The 19,785-nt window shown below is 35.3% G+C and overlaps 1 protein-coding gene across 1 annotated transcript; it reads right to left on the bottom strand.

The window, feature by feature from the left end:
- Positions 1 to 341: 341 nt before the first annotated feature.
- Positions 342 to 6,469, bottom strand: LOC124542494 (the record flags this gene model as incomplete). Its single annotated transcript, XM_047120435.1, has 6 exons — positions 6,308 to 6,469; positions 4,288 to 4,436; positions 3,929 to 4,160; positions 3,760 to 3,813; positions 554 to 694; positions 342 to 473 (listed from the first exon to the last, which is right to left on the bottom strand). Coding segments are annotated over exons 1-6 (870 nt in total), but the record flags the coding sequence as incomplete, so codon positions are not given.
- Between the last annotated feature and the right edge of the window lie 13,316 nt (positions 6,470 to 19,785).

The following is a 19,785-nucleotide window of genomic DNA, read 5'->3' as shown; positions in this document are numbered from 1 at the left end:
TTTCAATGCCTACTCCATGGCATGCCAATGAAATTTGGCAATGTTAAAACTACTATTGTGGCACTTGCAGTTTTGCACAATATTGCAATTGCACACAAAGATACAAATGTGGTGGAGGACAATTATGAGCTCAGTACTGAAGAGCTACCAGAACAGCTGAGTAACATGGACTCAAACCATAGGCGAGGTAGAACTGCTGCAATCTTGCAAGCTTTTATTGCAAGGCACTTTAATGAATAGATTTCTTCTTACTTGCAGGTAAATGATTAAAAAACAAAGTAAGATTTATGTTTAAAATTTATTTATTCATTTTTTTTATAATATTCTATTTTTAATTTCAATAACTCTCCCTGCAACTGTAAATTAGATGTTTCAATGTCTTGGTTAAGCATTTGTTTTCTGTGCAGTTCCCTCCTGCATTCTATTTCACAAGCAGCAACTTCATCTGCCGGTGAACAGCCTTTACTGAAGCACTACAATAAGAAAACAAACATTGAAAGCTAAGTTAAATATTACAACATGTTTTTCTTTATATGAAATTACTTTTATATACCTTTTTTTTAATTTTTCCAGGTTTTGGACCCAGCATTTGAGATGTTGAAGACTTTTCTGAAGATGGTGGATCCAATATTGAAGAGCTTGTTGAAGGTATTGCAGGAGGTGGTGCTTCTGCATTGTTTACATTCATAATTATCTGAAAATATGTAAATGTTTTAATAAATTATACTTTCTGTGTGTATAATCACTTTTTGTTTTGCAGGGAAAATATATTATGTATAATTATAACTTTGTACTATAAATGTTGAAAAAGAGTAACTACTGAGTTTCTTGCCGGTTCTTCTCAGTTGAATCTACATTCCGAACCGGTGGTAGCTTCACTTAATATAGTTTTTAAAATTACTGTAACAAAAATTCTTGAACAAGCTTACTAGAATAAATTATTTTATTAATTGTTTTGTTTTCTTTTCCAAAGTCATTCTAAAACAAAGATGATTAAATCAATTCAATTAATTAACAAAATTGATTCCAGTATTACACTACATTCATATTAAGCATTTTTTAATTACACTTACTATATCCATATCATTTGAATTTGCACTGGAGGGAGTGGGAAGTAACATGTGAGGGGCAAACATTCAAAGAGTGATTTGTCACATTTTTAATTTTTTTAAACTGGCAACACCAATTTTCAGAGTTTGTAGAATGCTAGGAGTTTTCTGTATGACTTTCGTGCTAAACATGTTTTATCCCATATTTAAATTTGTTTTTAATCTGAGGTTCAAACAGACTGTGTTTTCTCCAAGCGTCCATTTTTTTCGTACTGTGATTTGTCCATTCCACCAATCAGAAAATTTGAAGCAGCCATCTTGTTTTGCGACAAATCATTTTTTGAACGCACATTTCGGCTTTTTGACATTGATAGGTTAGGTTTGATTGTGTTATTTTATCAACAACTTATTGTTTTTATTTTAATAAAGAAAATTATTGTAAGTTATTGAAAATGAACGAAGATGAAACAGACACTGTATTAGTTAGTGAAGTTTCTGCTGGAAGTCGTAAAAGGAAAATAACTGGAGGTAAAAGAGCTGAAGAAAAGAAGAAACGATACTCAGCTCCATGTTCCACAAACGTTTATACGCCGTGTTCTTCACATTTGTCAAATAATAAAAGATTTTCGTGCTACAAAATAACACCAGTAATAGTAAAAGAAATCAGAGATAAGTTTTATAGCATCCCTAGTAAACAAAGACAAGATGGGATGATAGCCAGTATGATTGAAGTTACCACCAGTATCAAAAGACGAAGGCCGAGACCTATTAATCAAAATAAAAAACAGAAAGCTGGAGGTTCACATAATTTCACTGTTACATATCTTATCAAAAGCAAAAAACGGAATTTTCAGGTATGCAAAAAGTTATTTCTCGACATATTAAAAGTAGGTCGTACCAGAGTGCAAAATATTGCAAAAAAAATATCTGAAGGTAATCCTGTTGAAGAAAAAAGAGGTGGAGATAGAAAAAGTCACAAGAGTGTTGAGAAGAAAATTGGTGTTAGAGCTTTCATATGTCGACTAAGAGGAACAGAAAGTCATTATAACAGAAGGAAGTCGAAAATAATTTACCTTAGGTGTGATCTTAGCATCAAGAAATTATGTAATTTTTATAATGAAAGCGCACAGGAAGCTCAAAAAGTTAATTTTGCAATGTTTCGCAGAATCTTTGTAAATGAATACAATATAGGATTCAGTTCTCCTGCCTCTGACATATGCAGTCGCTGTACCCTTTTAAAAAATAAAATTAGATCCTCTCCACAAGGTTCAACAGAACGCAACCAATACATTATTGAGAAACGAGTACACAAACAAAGAGCCAATGCCTTTTATAAACTGTTGAAAAACGAAATTCCAGATTCCGTCACTTATTGTTTTGATTTGCAGCAGATTCAATCACTGCCTAAAACACCAATTCAAGAAGCATTTTATGCCCGTCAGTTTAATTTTTATAGCTTATGTATTACTGACCGGGAGTGTACAAATCCTACATTTTATACTTGGACCGAAGAACAAGCTGGCAAGGGCAGTGTGGAAATATCATCTGCTCTTCTCGATTTCTTGAAAAAAACTGATTTCCAAAATAAAAAAAGTTTACGCTTTTTCAGCGATGGCTGTGTGGCTCAAAATAAAAATAATATCGTTTTGAGAACTGCAATTTACTTCCTGTATACACATAGAAGCTCCATAAAAGAAATACAATTTTATTTTCCGGTTCGTGGCCACAGCTATCTTCCTGCAGACAGAGTTTTTGGCCGGGTTGAAAAAATACTAAGAACCCAACAAATGATTTTAACTAAGGATGAGTATTACAATGTATATTCTCAAATTGTAGAAGTAAAAAAGTGTGGCATTGACTGGGAAATAAAAGATACAAAACACCTACAAAAATATTGGAAAGATTTGTCTATGATTAGTGAGATGAAGCGGATTTTTATCAAGTCAACTAACAGAGGTGGGCAATGCTTTGTCAAGGTGAAAGCAATGCAAAACTTTATTTTTGAATCAGGAGAAGAATATGTGCCCCTGACAAAACGTAATGTTAATAACTCTCGGCTACAGAGACTGAAATTAAATAATTTGCCTTTAGAACATGCCATTACCAAGGATAAGAAAGATGATGTCAACAAGCTTCTATGTGCTATGTTTGGTGATAAATGGCAAGATGTAAGTGATGACCGGTTTGACTGGTACAAAAATTTATTGTTTTCTATGCCTACTGCTACTACCACAGTGGAAGAAGACCAAGATATTTGTGACTGTTTAGAGGAAGAAGTTTCTGTAAGGATTTAATTAAAAGTTTTGTAATTCTAAAATTCTTGTTTTCAAATCCTGTAAACGTTTTAATAAAAACTTTGATTTAAATTTAAAAAGTATTTTATTTGTTGAAAGGTATGTACAAACTAAAACAATATTAATAAAATAATAATATTAGTTCAAATTACTCATTCAAAATGCCTTTCTGAAATATACTTAATACATTCAAATTAAGTTTTGTCCGAAACTTGTACTTTCAAATAATGTTTTATCCACCAGTTTCATGCAGAGTGGGTTTTGTCCAAAATATTTATGTTAGTTTTGTACTTTAGATGCTGTATGTCAAATATTTTTGTATTTATCTGCATTTCTTACTCATTTCTAAAAAAAAAAAATATATCTATGTTAACTTTTACAAATCATAGTAAAAGTTTTCATTTTTTTTCATTTACCCAACAATCTGAGCCAGTGGACATATCACTCTTTGAATGTTTGCTCCTCATGTGCTGTAAAGATAAATTTTTAATTTTGCAGTACATGATAATATTTCTTAATTAAGTAATTGCAAAAGAGTGATTATAGTTGACATAGTAGACTATGAAAAGATGCAATATAAAATACCTGATTTACATTATCAGAGTCGAATTCATTGGAGTCGACTACAAACTCATTAGGAAGCCAACTACCAATGTCTTCTGTTGGAACTTCCTTAACTGGAGGCGGACCACCACCAGTTTTAAAAAGTTCCTTCCTCTGCTCAGCCTTCCGTTTTTTCTCTTTAATTTTCATTAAGCCCCACTGTGCTTTCAACTGGCTTACAGTGCGTGGAGCTCCTTGGCACATACAGTTAAAACTGAAATTAGACTTTATTTTTTTATTAGATGATGCTTAAGAGTAATTCTTAAAAAATACAACAATTAACAAATCTGTTAATAGTAATGAATATTGTTTGAGATAGAGAAAAACAATAATAGCAAAATTAAATTAAAAAGCACCTCTCTTTTAAATCATTCCATGCCACCACTTTCTTAGCGTTGGAGTTCGTGTCGGTGTTTTTATTTTCTATTTCACGCACTCTCTCCTTCACCAAATCTATTAAGATGATCTTAAAAAGCAAAAACAATAAATGTTACAAATGCATGCGTGAAAATGACAGTGCAAAATTGCAGACTTGCGAATATAATAAAACTGTTACACTAACCTTATCTTCTTCTACCCAATTTTCACTCCTCTGCCTTTTATTAATTTTGCTCATTTTAACTTTTTTCAATGTTGCATTTAAATTGAATGACGCGATATTTGTCAAAAGATAATTTTTTTCAATTTGAATCTGTCCACAGGTAAAAAAATTGTAACTATTTTCTACCATTCATATTTTACCATTTTTTTTACCGAATGGCAATATTATGTACAATAACAGCATTATAGTTATAGGAGGTTTATCGAACGATTATGAATAAAGATTTTTATCGAACGTCTGATAGGCTTAAATGACGTTTTAACTAATATAGGTTTATACCTTCGATAAGTGTTTGATTATGAATATGACCGTTAGTTAATAAGACCTAAAGTTATTTTATGTGACTGTTTCTTTTCTAAAACTTTGTCAGACTAAATAAAAAAAGAGAAAAGCTGAAAACACTGTTTTTTAATCTATATTACCCTACCCTTTTTCATAACTATCAACAGTGCTGATATTTGGTTCACTCTATGCTATAAATTGGTGATGATGGTGCTAATAAATGGTGAAAGGCTTATTTATAGGGTTCCGTACCTCAAAAGGAAAAAACGGAACCCTTATAGGATCACTTTGTTGTCCGTCTGTCCGTCCGTCCGTCCGTCTGTCAAGGCCCTTTTTCTCAGGAACGCGTGAAGGTATGAAGCTGAAATTTATATCAATTACTCAGGTCTACTGTCCCTTGAAGCTGTGAATCAAACTTCTAAGCCAACGCAATCAAAAGATACAGCCGTTTATGCCGCAAATTTTCGACACTTGCAAGGGAATCAAAACCTACAGGGAGCTTCCCGTGAACTCAGAATCTTGAAATTTGGTACGAAGCAACGTCTTATAGCATAGATAAAGGAAAAATTACGAAAACCATAAATTTTTAGTTACATCACATAATATATATATTTTTAATAATTTTAAACTTACTACCCATTTCCTCATAAACGCGTAGAGGTATTAAATTGAAATTCATACCAAATACTCAGGTCTATAATACCTTTAAGCTGTAACAAAATCAAACTTCTATGTCAACGCAATCAAAAGAAACAGCAATTTAAGCTGCATATTTTGAAACTCGCAAGTACTCGCAAGGGAATCAAAACCTAAAGGGTACTTCTAGTCGACCTAGAATCTTGAAATTTGGCATGAAGCAACGTTTTAAAGCACACATAAAGGAAAAATTCCGAAAACCTCAAATTTTTAGTTACATTACAAAATATATATTTTTTAATAAATATAAACTTATTACTTTTTTTCTCATGAACGCGTAGAGCTATCAAGTTGAAATTCATATCAAATACTTACATCTAATTGCCTTTAACCCGTGAAAAAAAAAAAAAATTCTAAGTCAACGCAAAAACGCAAAAGTACAACCATTGATACCGCATATTTTGAAACTCGCAACTACACGCAAGGGAATTAAAACCAAAAGACCACTTCCCGTTGACATAGAATCTCGAAATTTGGTAAGAAGCAATAGCTTACAGCACAGGTAACAGAAAAATTCCGAAAAGCTTAAAATTTTAAGTAGTTATAACACTAAAAAAATTGTGATTGTAAACATAATAGTAGTTACAGCAACAGCAACAGTTACAGTTCGGCAAAGACGACCTCACTCATCGTCATTCAATCCCGATGTTTTGGTGAATGTAGCTGTATAATCTAAATGCGTCCTAACTGCTTAAAGTGTTATACTTATAATTAAATTCAATGACATTATTATATTTCTTATTGTTGGTATTTATCAGACAGCTTGCTTGTATTGTTTCTACTGGCGAAGTATGATGGGACGCTGGTGGGACGGGAGGCACGCGGGGCGCGGGGCGGGGCATGAACGCGCTCGCACTGGCCCACGGGGAAGGCGACTGGCCAAGAGAAGGGGTATCGTCACACAGCGAGCGGCAGCCGTGCGCCATTCGCACGAGCGCCCGCATGCTGTTCGCACGCGTTCCGAAATAAGTAAAATTTGCGACAATTTCTCGCCGATTTTGTTTGTTTCTGCTTTGTTGTCCAATTGCAAAACTTTGTAAAGATATAATTATGGCTACAGTTGCATTAATCGTCAACGAAAACATTATTTTACATAGTATAATACCTATGCCTCCCGATGGAAGTTGTTTATTTCATGCAATAGCGTTTTCTATTTACAATTCCACTAATTTTGATCAAACACAATTACTAAGAACTACAATAGTTAATTATATTTATGACAACTGGAACGAGTTTAATTTGTATACAAGCAATGCCCGGGGAGATCCTTTCTCTTCACGACAAGAGTACAAAGCTACGATGCTCCAATCCTCCAGTTATGGCGGTACTGCTGAGGTGAAGGCAGCAGGAGTTTTGTATCCAGCGAGGTTCGAAGTGTATGAACGTAATACGGGTATTCTGAGGGGTGTGTTTGGCAGAGAAGGATATGCAATAAAGCGTTTACTTTTTTCGGGTAATTTATCATCGGGTCATTATGATTTTTGTTCGCCAATCGGGTCCGAAGAATTACTAAATAATACATACGATAATACGCAGGAAAGTTTGGTAAATAAAACGCAAGATTCAAAGGTTGGTCGTCCAAGACGTAATAAAGGTGGTCGTCCATAAAAGTCTAAAAAAACCCGCTCAGAACAAGTACTTGAAGCTAAACAGAAATACAAGCAAACTCATCCTAAAATTAATAGGCCAGCTGTGGCATATCGTACGGCGACGGACCTCGAGGAATCTCAAGGTCAGCATCTTTAGGTCAATACCGCACTCGTAATCCCTGATACCTCAGTATACTCCATGACCTATACACCTAAGTCAGGTGACTTAGGACGCCAATATCCAGGACGTATATTCCTAAACACTCTGCGTCTTTAGTAGCTGATAAGTCTGGTGATACACTTTCTCAAAAAAATCTATCTATTCCTCGGAAACGAAAATCGTCAGAAGACCTTAAAAAATATAATAAAGAGAAAAAACGTGAATCGATAAATAAAGAAGACGTTAAAATTAAGGAGAGAATAAGAAACAGACTGTCAAAGAGATTACAAAGGTCACAGGAATCTACACGGAAACGTGATAATGTACGTGCTCGTAACACGGCTGCTCATCGTGTGTTACGAGAGAACCCTGTATACAAAGAAAATGAACAAGCTCGTGACACGACTGCTCATCGTGTGTTACGAGAGGATCCTGTATACAGAGATGAAGAGCAAAGTCATAACACAATTGAACATCAATTAAATAGGCAGGATTCAGATTATGTTGAACGTGAGAAAGAGACCCGTAATTTTAGAAAAAATACTTATCTACGTGATTGGATGGCCGTACGTCAAAATTTTTTTGATAATATCGCAGATGGTCACACGAATATCTGTTCCTGTTGCTGTCGTTTGTGGCACAAAAATTCGCTTAGAGTCATGAGAAAAGATCAGTTGCCTAAAACATTTTCAAATCAAAACCTAAATGATTTATTTCAAATCAAAACATCTGGTGGCTGTGGTTCATTTTGTTACACGTGTCAAAAATATCTAAAAGAAGGCAAAATACCAAGGCTTGCCATGTACAATGGTTTAACTTATCCTGTAATTCCAGATGTTCTGCAACAACTTACCCCACTTGAGGAACGTATTGTATCACCACGACATATATTCCTTAAAATAGTCAGGCGAGGTCAAGGTCTCGGTTATCAACATGGATTGGTAGGGAATGTAGTCAACGTTCCAGTCGATGTTAACACTATGATCTCAGCGTTACCACGGCATGCATCTGATAGTCATATCATAACACTTGTTTTGAAGCGAAAAATGTGCTACAAACACGGTCGTCAGGAGCGTATTCGTCCTGCAATAGTGAGAGAAGCAGCAAAATATTTAGTCCAAACAGAATTATTTAAAGAATTAAATATTACATATGATGATAACTGGGCATACGACGACGAAGTTGATGGTGATAATGATCGTATAGATAAAAATGAATGCATATGTGAACTTGGTGAGTTAATAGATGAACCAGTAAATCCCGGTAATGCTGAAACTTTACTTGATAATGAGCAGGATGTCGTCATAACAATGGCACCCGGTGAGGGTAAGTACCCGCTATCACTACTGTATGACGACTTTCTTGAAGAATTAGCTTTCATTAAGATTCACGGTGGAATTAAAAGGCAGTTTAAAATAAAACTAAGTTCTTCTGACATAATGAAATCCGAAATAACTCGGCATGATAGAAGGGCTATGCGGCCAGATTATTTGTTTACTTTATTAACCCAGATAAACCTACTGTCCTATATTTAGGACAGTAGAAATAAAAAAAAATATCAGAATACCCTCTTTATCTAAGATTATTTAGTCTTATGATTTGCAGTAAGAAACGTGTCAGCTTTATTAGAAAAAATAAAAAGGCAGTTATTTTAACAGTTTTTTACCTTATATTTTACCTTATAAGTGTGTAATAAAAGTGCGTTGCAGACATGGCAAATGACTGGTATGTATAAAAAGTTATATTTTACTCGTGAGTTGTTTTTTTCTGTGTTAATATCTAGTTGATAACCTTAACTTTTGTACTAAATAATTATTCTAGCAAAATAATATAAATAAATTACGTATAACTTGTTACAAATACTAGCGTACTATATATAGGACAGTAGGATAATATACATGATTTTAGTACAATTATACAACTTTTTCTTTACAGACCGTTAGCTGCGCATGAAATTTTAGATGCTTTAGAAAATGTTTCTGATAATGAAGAAGATTATAGAGAACGACTGATATGTATTCTACCTCCTCCTGTTGATCCTGACTGTCTCACTGACGAAGATTCGGGTGAAGAAGATAATGTAACTTTGAATAATTTGCCACGAAACATTCTGCTTCAACCGGCTGAAGTAATGATTCAAGGGCAGATAATGGTGAGTGATACAGAAGAAGAACCTTCTGATTCTACAGGTCGAACTAAACGTAGGCGTACCTACGCATGGAGAAAACGGAACTTGGTAAAAAATCCCGTGAATTGGCCAGATGTTCAAGGCGCTTGCCAAGATAAGCGCCCAATTGAGTGGTTTGAAAACTTCTTAGATGAAGATGTTATTTCGTTGTTGGTGTCAGAGAGCAATAAATATGCTGTCAAAAAGAATTTGCCTGGAGACATAACCACTGAAGATATGAAATGTTTCATCGGCATATTGTTGGTTAGTGGTTATTCATGGCTCCCCCGTAGAAGAATGTATTGGGAAAACTCCCCTGATACAAATAATGAATTGATCAGCTCGGCTATGACTAGGGATAGATTTGACTTTATTTTTCGCCACCTTCATGTCAATGATAATCTGGATTTGCAAGACAAATACACAAAAGTACGCCCCCTAGTTACACTTCTAAATAAAAAGTTCTTAGAGTTTTCTCCTCTTGAAGAGCATTACAGTGTAGATGAGGCCATGATCCCCTACTATGGTAGACATGGCTGCAAACAGCACATAAAAGGTAAACCTATTAGGTACGGGTTCAAGCTTGGGTTGGTGCTACACGGTTAGGGTACGTTTTATGGATGGAACCATACCAAGGTGCTACAACTATGTGCAATCCAATATATAAAGAATTGGGGCTGGGTGCAAGCGTTGTTCTCACTTTTTGCGATGTGCTGATTTCACGTGGCTTCGACCTTTCTTACCACGTAGTTTTTGATAATTTTTTTACTGGGACGCCCTTGCTGGAAGAGATAACAAAGAAAGGCCTTCGTTGCACTGGGACAGTTCGAGAAAACAGGACATCTAGTTGTCCTCTGATTACATCGAAGTTACTGAAAAAAAGAAACGTGGTGCTGTCGATTACAGAATTACACATGACAACACGTTCATTATTGCTAAATGGCATGACAATAATATATTCAGTATTGCTTCTAATGCTGTAGGAATAAATCTCAAACAATCTGCCAAACGCTTCTCACAAAGTGAAAAGAGAATCATTGTCATAGAAGAACCACATATGGTGTCCATCTATAACAAATATATGGGAGGAGTGGATCGGTCTGATGAAAATATTTCACATTACCGAATTGGTATACGAGGTAAGAAATGGTACATGCCGTTGCTCACACACATGATTGATCTTGCCGAACATAATGCATGGCAGTTATATAAAATAAATCATGGAAAACTGGATCATCTTGGCTTTCGCAGAAGGGTAGCAATTGCTTTGATTGAATCAAACAGAAAAAATGCCAAAAGAGGGCCTAGCCGACCCTCCCATCATGAACATGCTGATAGTCGTAAAGACCAAATGAATCATCTGGTTATTCCTCAATCGAAGCAAACACACTGTCGTCAATGTCACAAAAAATGTTTGACACGTTGCAAGAAATGTGATGTTGGAGTGTGTGTCAAGTGTTTTGAAACATATCATTCATAAATAGTGTTAATCTAGTAAATTACATATAACAATGGGTAATATAATCAATAGTTATTTAATAAAGTACACTTTTTGATTACATTCTGTTTTGCCATAAATGGTCTTTTATTTCCTCTTATTATCCTACTGTCCTACATATGGCGGACGGCTGTTTCCCTGAAAGCCTTACACTTAATTTTTTTTTCATAATTTTTTTTATGTTGCATAAGATTTAATAAACTAAATAATGTAACTTTTTTCAAAATTTTCAGAACATTTTAGTTTCAGGCTTATCTGGGTTAAAAAAACATCAGATGACCCAAATAGGTGGACACATAGCTACTTGTCTTCGAAAGAAAACCGTCAACGGCGCTCCTATTTTAGTAAACAACCTTCTTAATGACGACTACTTACAGAACCTCATTCAGCATGACGATGGATATAGAATTCTTAGTAGTGTGAGAAATTCCCCAGCACACTGGGAAGAAGAAAAGAAAAAATTGTTAGCAATAATTCGGCAGTTCGGTGTCCCAACATTGTTTATGACGATATCAGCAGCTGAAACGCAATGGCCTCATTTAATAAAACAGCTTAAAAGCACAGTTGACAAAGAGGAAGTGTCGCTTGAGGAATCACAAAATATTCCATACGCAGAAAAAGTGCGACTCATTCAGTCCGACCCATTTATATGCGCTACTTTTTTTGAAACACGTTATAAAGAACTAAAAAAAACATGGCTGTCTCCCGTTGGGCCTTTTGGTAAACTTAAAATAAACCATCAATACCATCGAATAGAATTCCAAAACAGAGGTTCTCCTCATGCCCATATGATGTTGTGGATAGAAGATGCGCCTATCTTCATTCGTGGAGATCAATCATCAACTGAAAAGGTTATAATGTTTGTTGACCAAATCATATCCTGCAATAGTGAAGATTTAGATGAAGACTTAGTTAAGATACAAACTCACAAACACACACATTCATGTCATCCCAAGCCAAGTCGTCCTTGTAGGTTTGGAATACCTTTTTTTCCAATGAATAAGACACGTCTTCTGACACCTCTGGAAGAAGATAATCCAAGCCTAAAAGAATGGAAAGAAGTATCTAAAAAGTTAAAGGACGACTTGGTGAATATTCCGCCACATTTAACATTTGATGAGTACTTAGCATCGACAGAATTAAATATCGAAAAATACATATGGGCAGTTAGATCAACACTTAAACGGCCCAAAATGTATCTACAGAGACGATCAAAAGACGTCATGGTTAATCAATTTTGTAAAAACGCGCGCAATATCAAAAGTATTTTTAAATTCTTCGGAAATTTCAGCCCAAGAGGCAATTTACTGTCTGGCGGGACTTCCGATGTCACAAGCCTCTGAGAGCGATGTTTACATAAACACAGGACACCCCAATGAACGAGTGGGTATTTTGAAATCTTTCATAGATTTGCAGTCCTTGGATCCATCGTCCACAGACATATTTAAAAAAAAAATTACTGGATCATTATAAAAATCGGCCACGTGATCAAACGTTTGATACAATGAGTTTAGCTTATTTTGCTGCGTATTATACTTTTCAACTAAAATCTCAAATACATGAAGGTGAAAACACTGACCATGAGTGTATAGGAAATTGGATTGAGTTGTTAAATAACGATGGATACGTGCGAAAAAGAAGGAAACCCAGGGTCATACGTTTCCGAAGATATAATAGAGCTCAAGATCCCGACAATTTCTGCAGGGAGCAGCTAATGTTATACACAAACTGGAGGGATGAAATTAGTGAATTAGTCAATGACGTTATAAACCTCGAACAGAAATTAATTGAACTTAGTGATGAAATCCGTTCAGAAAGTCTTCAATTTAATCGCTTGGGGGGGGGCAGCTGAGTTTGAGGCATTGTTGGATGCAATTCGTAATGTAGGTAAAGATGAAGAGGATGAGGATAGTGCAGTGAAAGAAAAAGCTCGTCCTTTAGATGATTATGAATTAGAGACACAAGAAGGTGATCCAGATCATTGTCTACAGTTACATGGAAATCAATCAGATTTAGTAGGAGGAGCGATTGCCCAACCAGCAGTTTTGTGTGAAGATGATGTATTGCGTTTAGTTAGAATATTTAATTGTGATCAAAGACATTTTGTTTTACATGTAGGACATATTTTCACTGAAGAATCACCACCACCTTTTTATTATTTTGTTAGTGGTGGAGCCGTAATTAAGGGTTTGTATCAATATTTAATGCTTATGTTCAATAGAGTTCCGGGTATAAATCCTGATGATGCTAGAATTTTACTTTGTGCATACACGGGAAAAGCTGCTTTTGGAATCGGTGGTCAAACTGTTCACTGTACGTTTGGACTTCCAGTATCCCAATGTGGTCAAACAATGCCCGAATTATCAGCAAGCATCGCGAACACCTTAGCATGCAAACTTGCAAAAGTAAGATTAATTATTTTGGATGAAATATCTATGTTAGGTAGTAGAACTCTGAACCAAATTAATAGGAGATTGCAGCAAATATTTCACACAGATACGCCATTTGCTGGTATGTCTATTATAAGCGTCGGGGACTTCAATCAGTTACCACCGGTAGGAGACAACTGGGTTTTTCAGCCAAACAGTAGTCGAAATCCATTGGCACCCCTTGCTGGTGCTCCGTTGTGGGAACCATTCCGTCTCTTTATGATGACTGAAATAATGCGGCAAAGAGATGATTTGGCATTCGCAATAGCCTTAAACAATATGGCTGTCGGTCGGATGACTTCTATGGATATAGAGTTAATTAATTCTAGATGTTACAGTATTAATACTTTACCTATTGAGGCACATGGAGCGATACACTTATTTGCGACCAACAATGAAGTCGACAAATACAATAATCAAGTAGTGTCTCGAATGAACACTGAAGGGTACTCGGTTAAAGCACTTGATGTGGTTTCTGGAGCACCAAATCCGCAAGCTGCTAGCCTTGAAATCCTTGAAGCCTTGCAATCTGTAAATACTCTACGGTCTTCCTAAGAATTTGTTTTTACGAGTAGGTGCACGTTATATGGTAACTGTGAATATTGACACTACAGATGGCCTTGTGAATGGTACTACCGGAATATTGAAGGCTATAGATTACGGTCGACACAAGAAGACAAGTGAAAAGCGGCCTTTACGTATTTGGGTTCTGTTCGATAAAAGTACGGGAATAGCTACAAGAAGTAAATGTCAAGTAACTTCTCGAAAACATCGTCAATATCTCAATTCGAATTGGACGCCATTAGATGCCGTCACTTATACTGTGAAAAGGTGGAAATCTTCAAATCTTGTAGTGCAGCGTACTCAGTTTCCAATAGTACCAGCAGAAGGTATTACAATTCACAAGTCGCAAGGTGCCACCTTAGAAAAAGTTGTGGTCCATATTTCTAAAAATGTAAAAAGATCGATGCTGTATGTAGCTTGTTCTAGAGCAATGTCATCGTTTGGACTGTTTTTAGTCGTGAATTCAGGTACATTTAAACCTCCCTCTGAAATATCAGAATCGAGTGCTGTAAGTATAGAAATGAAAAGACTAGAACAAAACAAATTGGTACCATATTTTAAATTGTTGCAAACACCTGAAGATAATGCAGTTCAAATTGTATTTCATAACGTGCAATCATTGCGCAAACATTTTTCAGACGTCATCATAGATCCTATTATTCATTCCTCCCATGCAGCATTGTTTGTTGAAACCTGGGGATGTCGTAGAGACACTTTTGAACTTGATGGTTTTTATGAGGTGTGCAGAGTAGATGGTCCAGCTGTATCTAATGCAAATCCAGGTTGGGGATCTATCGCGTATGTACGTCGCAATCTTAAGGATGCCGTGACAGATAGATCATGTAAAAGATATTATTTAAATAACCCAGGCGCTGCAAACGGCCATTGTGAATGCTTGCATTTTGAAATGTTTAATATCACAGTGATAACTGTATATAGGTCACCACAATATCAAATTAATGTTGCAATAGAATGTATAAATACAACAATATTCGGCAGCAACCTCAATATGTACACTTCATCTTCTCGTCTGATTGTTGTGGGAGACTTCAATATAGATTTTAGAATGAATCCCCAAAATGGAATTTCCACATATTTTTCATCCATAAACATGTTTCCGTTAATAAACAGTAGCACTACACGAAGTTGTACAACTATTGATAACGTTTTTTCAATGTTCAATGTGGTACTATTCATAACTTTTTCAGTCACCATTTACAGGTCTGGTTCAAATTTAATACTTAATTAATATTTTTGAACCAGATTTCTAAATAGTGACTAAAAAACTTAGTAAATAAATAACTTTAATAAAAGAACTTTCGCAAGTCTGCTGCAAGGCTAGTATAAGTGTTTCAGTTATATTAAAGATAAATGATATGTGTTAATATAAAATAAAGGATTACTTAAACGATAAAGAGATCTTTGTCTTAAATTTATGCTCCTCCATCTTTTCCCATTGTGATGTTATGAATTTCATTTTGCAATAAAAATACCATAGTTATGACTCGATTGTCGCAATGAACGAACTTTGTAAACCTTGCAGGTTTGTACGGAACCCTCGGTGCGCGAGTCCGACTCGCACTTGGCCGGTTTTTTTTTACTGGCTGTGATCTGATGGAAGCCTTGTATGAAAAGAAAATTTTCGCTGTTGGCACAGTGAGATCAAACCGAAAAGATCTTCCAGATATATTGAAAATATTACAACCAAAACCTCTTAGGCTAGAAAAAAAATCAATTTGCATAGCTGTAACTGCTAAGCCTATTACAGCTATCAAATGGTTTGATACTAGAGACGTTAACATTCTTACAACTGCCCACCATCCAACTGACACAGTATTAGTAAAACGAACTCAAAAAGATGGAAATTCTTTGCCCCAAAGCTATCGCTTGTAACACGCTCATTATGGGCGGAGTTGATCATTTTGGTCATTTCCGATCGTCATATCCGATTAATCGTAAGTGTAGAAGTTCTGGATGCGATTATTCTTTTTCATGTTTGATGCTTCAATAATTAACAGTTACATAACATATAATACTACTCACATTGTAAATAACCATTCCCATAGAGAGTTCAGGCTACGATTAGCTAGAGAGCTGGTTTCAAATTTTACCAGTAAAAAAAATCTGCAGGTCGTGTTCAAAAACAAAAAGGCCTTAACTTCGGCGTGCCAGATGAAATTCGCCTCCTCAATGTTGGGATCCACCTTCCTAAAGAAGGAAATTTTAATTACTTATCTCCTTGTTAAATTCAATTCAAATTTACAATTTATTCAAAACGCTACATACATTATACAAATATAATATATTTATTACGCAAGTATGCATATATATTGTATATGTGACGCACACTCTTTTGCAGTATGTAATATTTTATAATCATATTTTTTCTAAGAAAACTAAAGGACAATGGGCGGTTTCGTCCCAAGTGTTGTAACATTTTTCTACCTACATCATTTGAAAGATCTCAACGAGTGTTATGTTTTTTTTGTATCGGCATAACTCCGTATCTCGTGCAGGGAAACTGTTATAGTGGTATTATCAATTTCATAAAAATGTTAAATATAACTGAATTAATTAGTATTTTAATAACTATAGGACTAAAGCTAAAGATTTAAAAAAACGTGGAAAAAACACACGATCGACCAGGTAGTGCCTATTTCGACCTAACAGCCCCTCTACCACCCCGCGCGCCACGCGCTGCCATTGTTTTTCATTGTAAGCGCAAGAGCAGCGGCAGGGAACGATATTTCATGAGACAGCGCTACATGTTGGAAAGAGATGGTTCCCGGCGATCCTTCTAGATGCCATTATTTACTTAGTGGCAGTGTAGTTTTGTAGCTGTGTTATACGATCGGCTTTCAAAATTGTTACTCCGCTATTAATTTTTGACGACTTACGCATTCATAAAGGACCCCTGCTTCTACGTTTACAACGATCGGCTTTCGCTTGTTTTGTGGACTTTGATATTGTTGTAATTATTAATAACTATGAAACATTTGTGTGTGACCTGTACTCGGTCTTTGAGACGGCAGCGAGTGCGACATGAAGTGTCAAGACCCATATTAGAAGCAAGACCACGTTTTGCTGAATATATTTTGGAGCATATGAGAATAGACCAGGTATGTTTAATAATACATGGTAGTATGGACCAGGTATGTAACTATATATTACACATACGACTGTATATTTATTACAACCTTATCTATATCAATAGCAACAATTATTTATGCACTATTATCTTCCGGTTTTATGTGATAGCACAATTTAAGACAATCGACTAGTACAATTTTATTTAATTAAATAATTAATTTTATTTAAATAATTAATTTGTATTATTCAATAAATGCAAAACGAGTGTTATCACTAGGATATTATTTAATCTCTATAAAGCGAACCAAGGGATTATCATCTATCATTATCAGCATTTTTATTTGTATTTGTATTGTATTTATATTTGCAGGCACTATTGAATGAACGGCAACACATTTGCCATCGTTGCTGGGTGGCTGCTATACGACATGAAGCGAGATTAAACGAACTTGACATGGAACCTCAAGATTTACCCCAAAATCCGGAACAACCGTCAGTTGATGTTATGTCTATAACTGGTTACAAAAGATCTGCAAATACATCCAACAGCTGTGTTTTCCCGAATTGCAGGGCAGATAATCCAGTAAGAGTACTATGTTTTATAAAATCTCGGATGTTAGTGGAATATAAGTTATATATTCCACCAAGTGCCCGCATCTGTCACGTTCATTTGACTTCAAACGAATGGAATGAGTTATAGGAGCTGAATAATTTGTCTTTTACGGCTGAACATTTAAAGGACATATTAGATATGTTAAGAGATGCCTGCCAACAATCTCGATTTAATTTCGACAATATTGAATCTATAACAACATCTGAGCTTCATTTTATACGGGTCTAAATCATGAAGAATTCAACAGACTTCTGGAGCAGACGCCTTCTATATCTCAACGCTCGCAACGTCCTAAAACTGTTCTCGGAGCTTATTTAATGAAAATAAGAACGGGAGAACCAAATGAACGATTATCAAGCCGTTTAGACATGAGCCGGCGTACTTTGGAGCGAAAATTGGAGTTAGCACGTGAATGTTTAACAAATGAATTTGTTCCTCGTCATCTCGGATGGGACCACATTAGCCGTAAAGAAATTGTAGCAAGAAACTCAACAATTGCAAATGCTATATTTGGTGTTGACAATGAAGTGCCACCAGCCATTTTGATATGCGACGGAACCTACATTTACATCCAGAAAAGTAGTAATTTTTTATTTCAGAAGCAATCATATAGTCTGCACAAATTCAGAAATCTGCTAAAACCTTTTCTATTAGTATGCGCAGATGGTTACATAGTAGATGTGACTGGCCCTAATGCTGCTACGACTTCAGATGCAACGATAATGAATACCTATATTGAAAATGAAATGAATCCAATTCATTATGTCCTTCATAATAATCATATTTGTATTAGACAGAGGTTTTAGAGACGCAATTTCAACCTTACAGACTTGGGGCTATCAAGCCCACATGCCTCCAACAAAACTTAGAAGTGAAAGCCAACTGAGTACAGTAGAAGCTAATAAATCAAGATTAGTTATCGTGAGATGGGTTGTAATGGTAGTGAATGGGTGGATTAAACGCGATTTATAAATATTCAGACAAGATTATTTTAATCGGGCAATGACGCATTTATTCGTTGATATACGCATTGCTGCTGCTCTTTTAAATACTTTCAGAGAGCCCGTAAAAGACCATCCTCGAGCTCATGAAATAATAGAAGTGCTAATTAGGAGAATTCATATGGCCAACAGTCTAAGTGACTATGTTATCGAAGAGAATATAAATCGACAGCGAGTATCTTTTTGTGCTATCACCGCAGATGACAATCAATTATTGCAATTTCCAATATTAACAAAGAAGACCTTTTATTGATTTAATTAGGAACTTATCAAATAAAACTTGCGCGGTCTTATTTGAGCGAACACATTAGAAACGGCATATACACAATAGAAATATGCATAGGAGCTATTCCAAACCTTGTGCGAAACAATATAAACATTGTAGATGGTATTCTTTTAAGGGGGCGGATAAAATCACGACACGTATCTGGTAGAATTTATTATTCGTACATTTTGATCAACAATAGAGCAGAAACAGCGAGAGAGACAATTGCCCATTATTATTGCTCTTGTTTGACTGGGAAGAGAACAGTAGGTACTTGCGCTCACATAATGAGTATAATTTGGTACCTTGGCTGGGCAAGACACCAGCCAAGCATATTGTTACCGGCGACCTATTTGGACGACATTGTTGTAGATAATGTCCATTATTAAAAGATAGATACTGTATATTAACATAAATAAATATAAATACTGTGATTCGATAAATAATCTGATTGTTGTAGCACAAGTACCAGTGTATAAAGTGGATTCTTTAAGTTATGTAAGAGAATTATTCAGCAATAATTGTACTATTTTCAACTGTGTGTTTATTAATAACTGTCTAAAATAACGATTACTGATTCCACAATTATAATGAACGTAAAAAATATATGAGTACGTAGCACAAAATGTAAAAAAATATTATTAAAGCATTATTCAATACAAAAATTCTTTTTTTATTTACACCTCAGAACTTTTGACCTCCACACGGTACAGGGGTCGGGACGCAACCCATACAATAATGCCCATTGTCCTTTCACTGGCAAAGACAGGAGCCAGCACTATATTTAAATAGATATAAAATAACTGAAAATACATGCTACCGTAAACAGGCAAGGGGAATTATTTTCCCACTTTTTGACTAACAGCAACTTAATTACGGGCAAA

Source organism: Vanessa cardui, chromosome W (genome assembly GCF_905220365.1).
Source record: "Vanessa cardui chromosome W, ilVanCard2.1, whole genome shotgun sequence".
Classification (NCBI taxonomy): domain Eukaryota; kingdom Metazoa; phylum Arthropoda; class Insecta; order Lepidoptera; family Nymphalidae; genus Vanessa; species Vanessa cardui.
The sequence above is the reverse complement of the archived record's forward strand: the minus strand, read 5'-3'. Positions and strand labels throughout refer to the sequence as shown.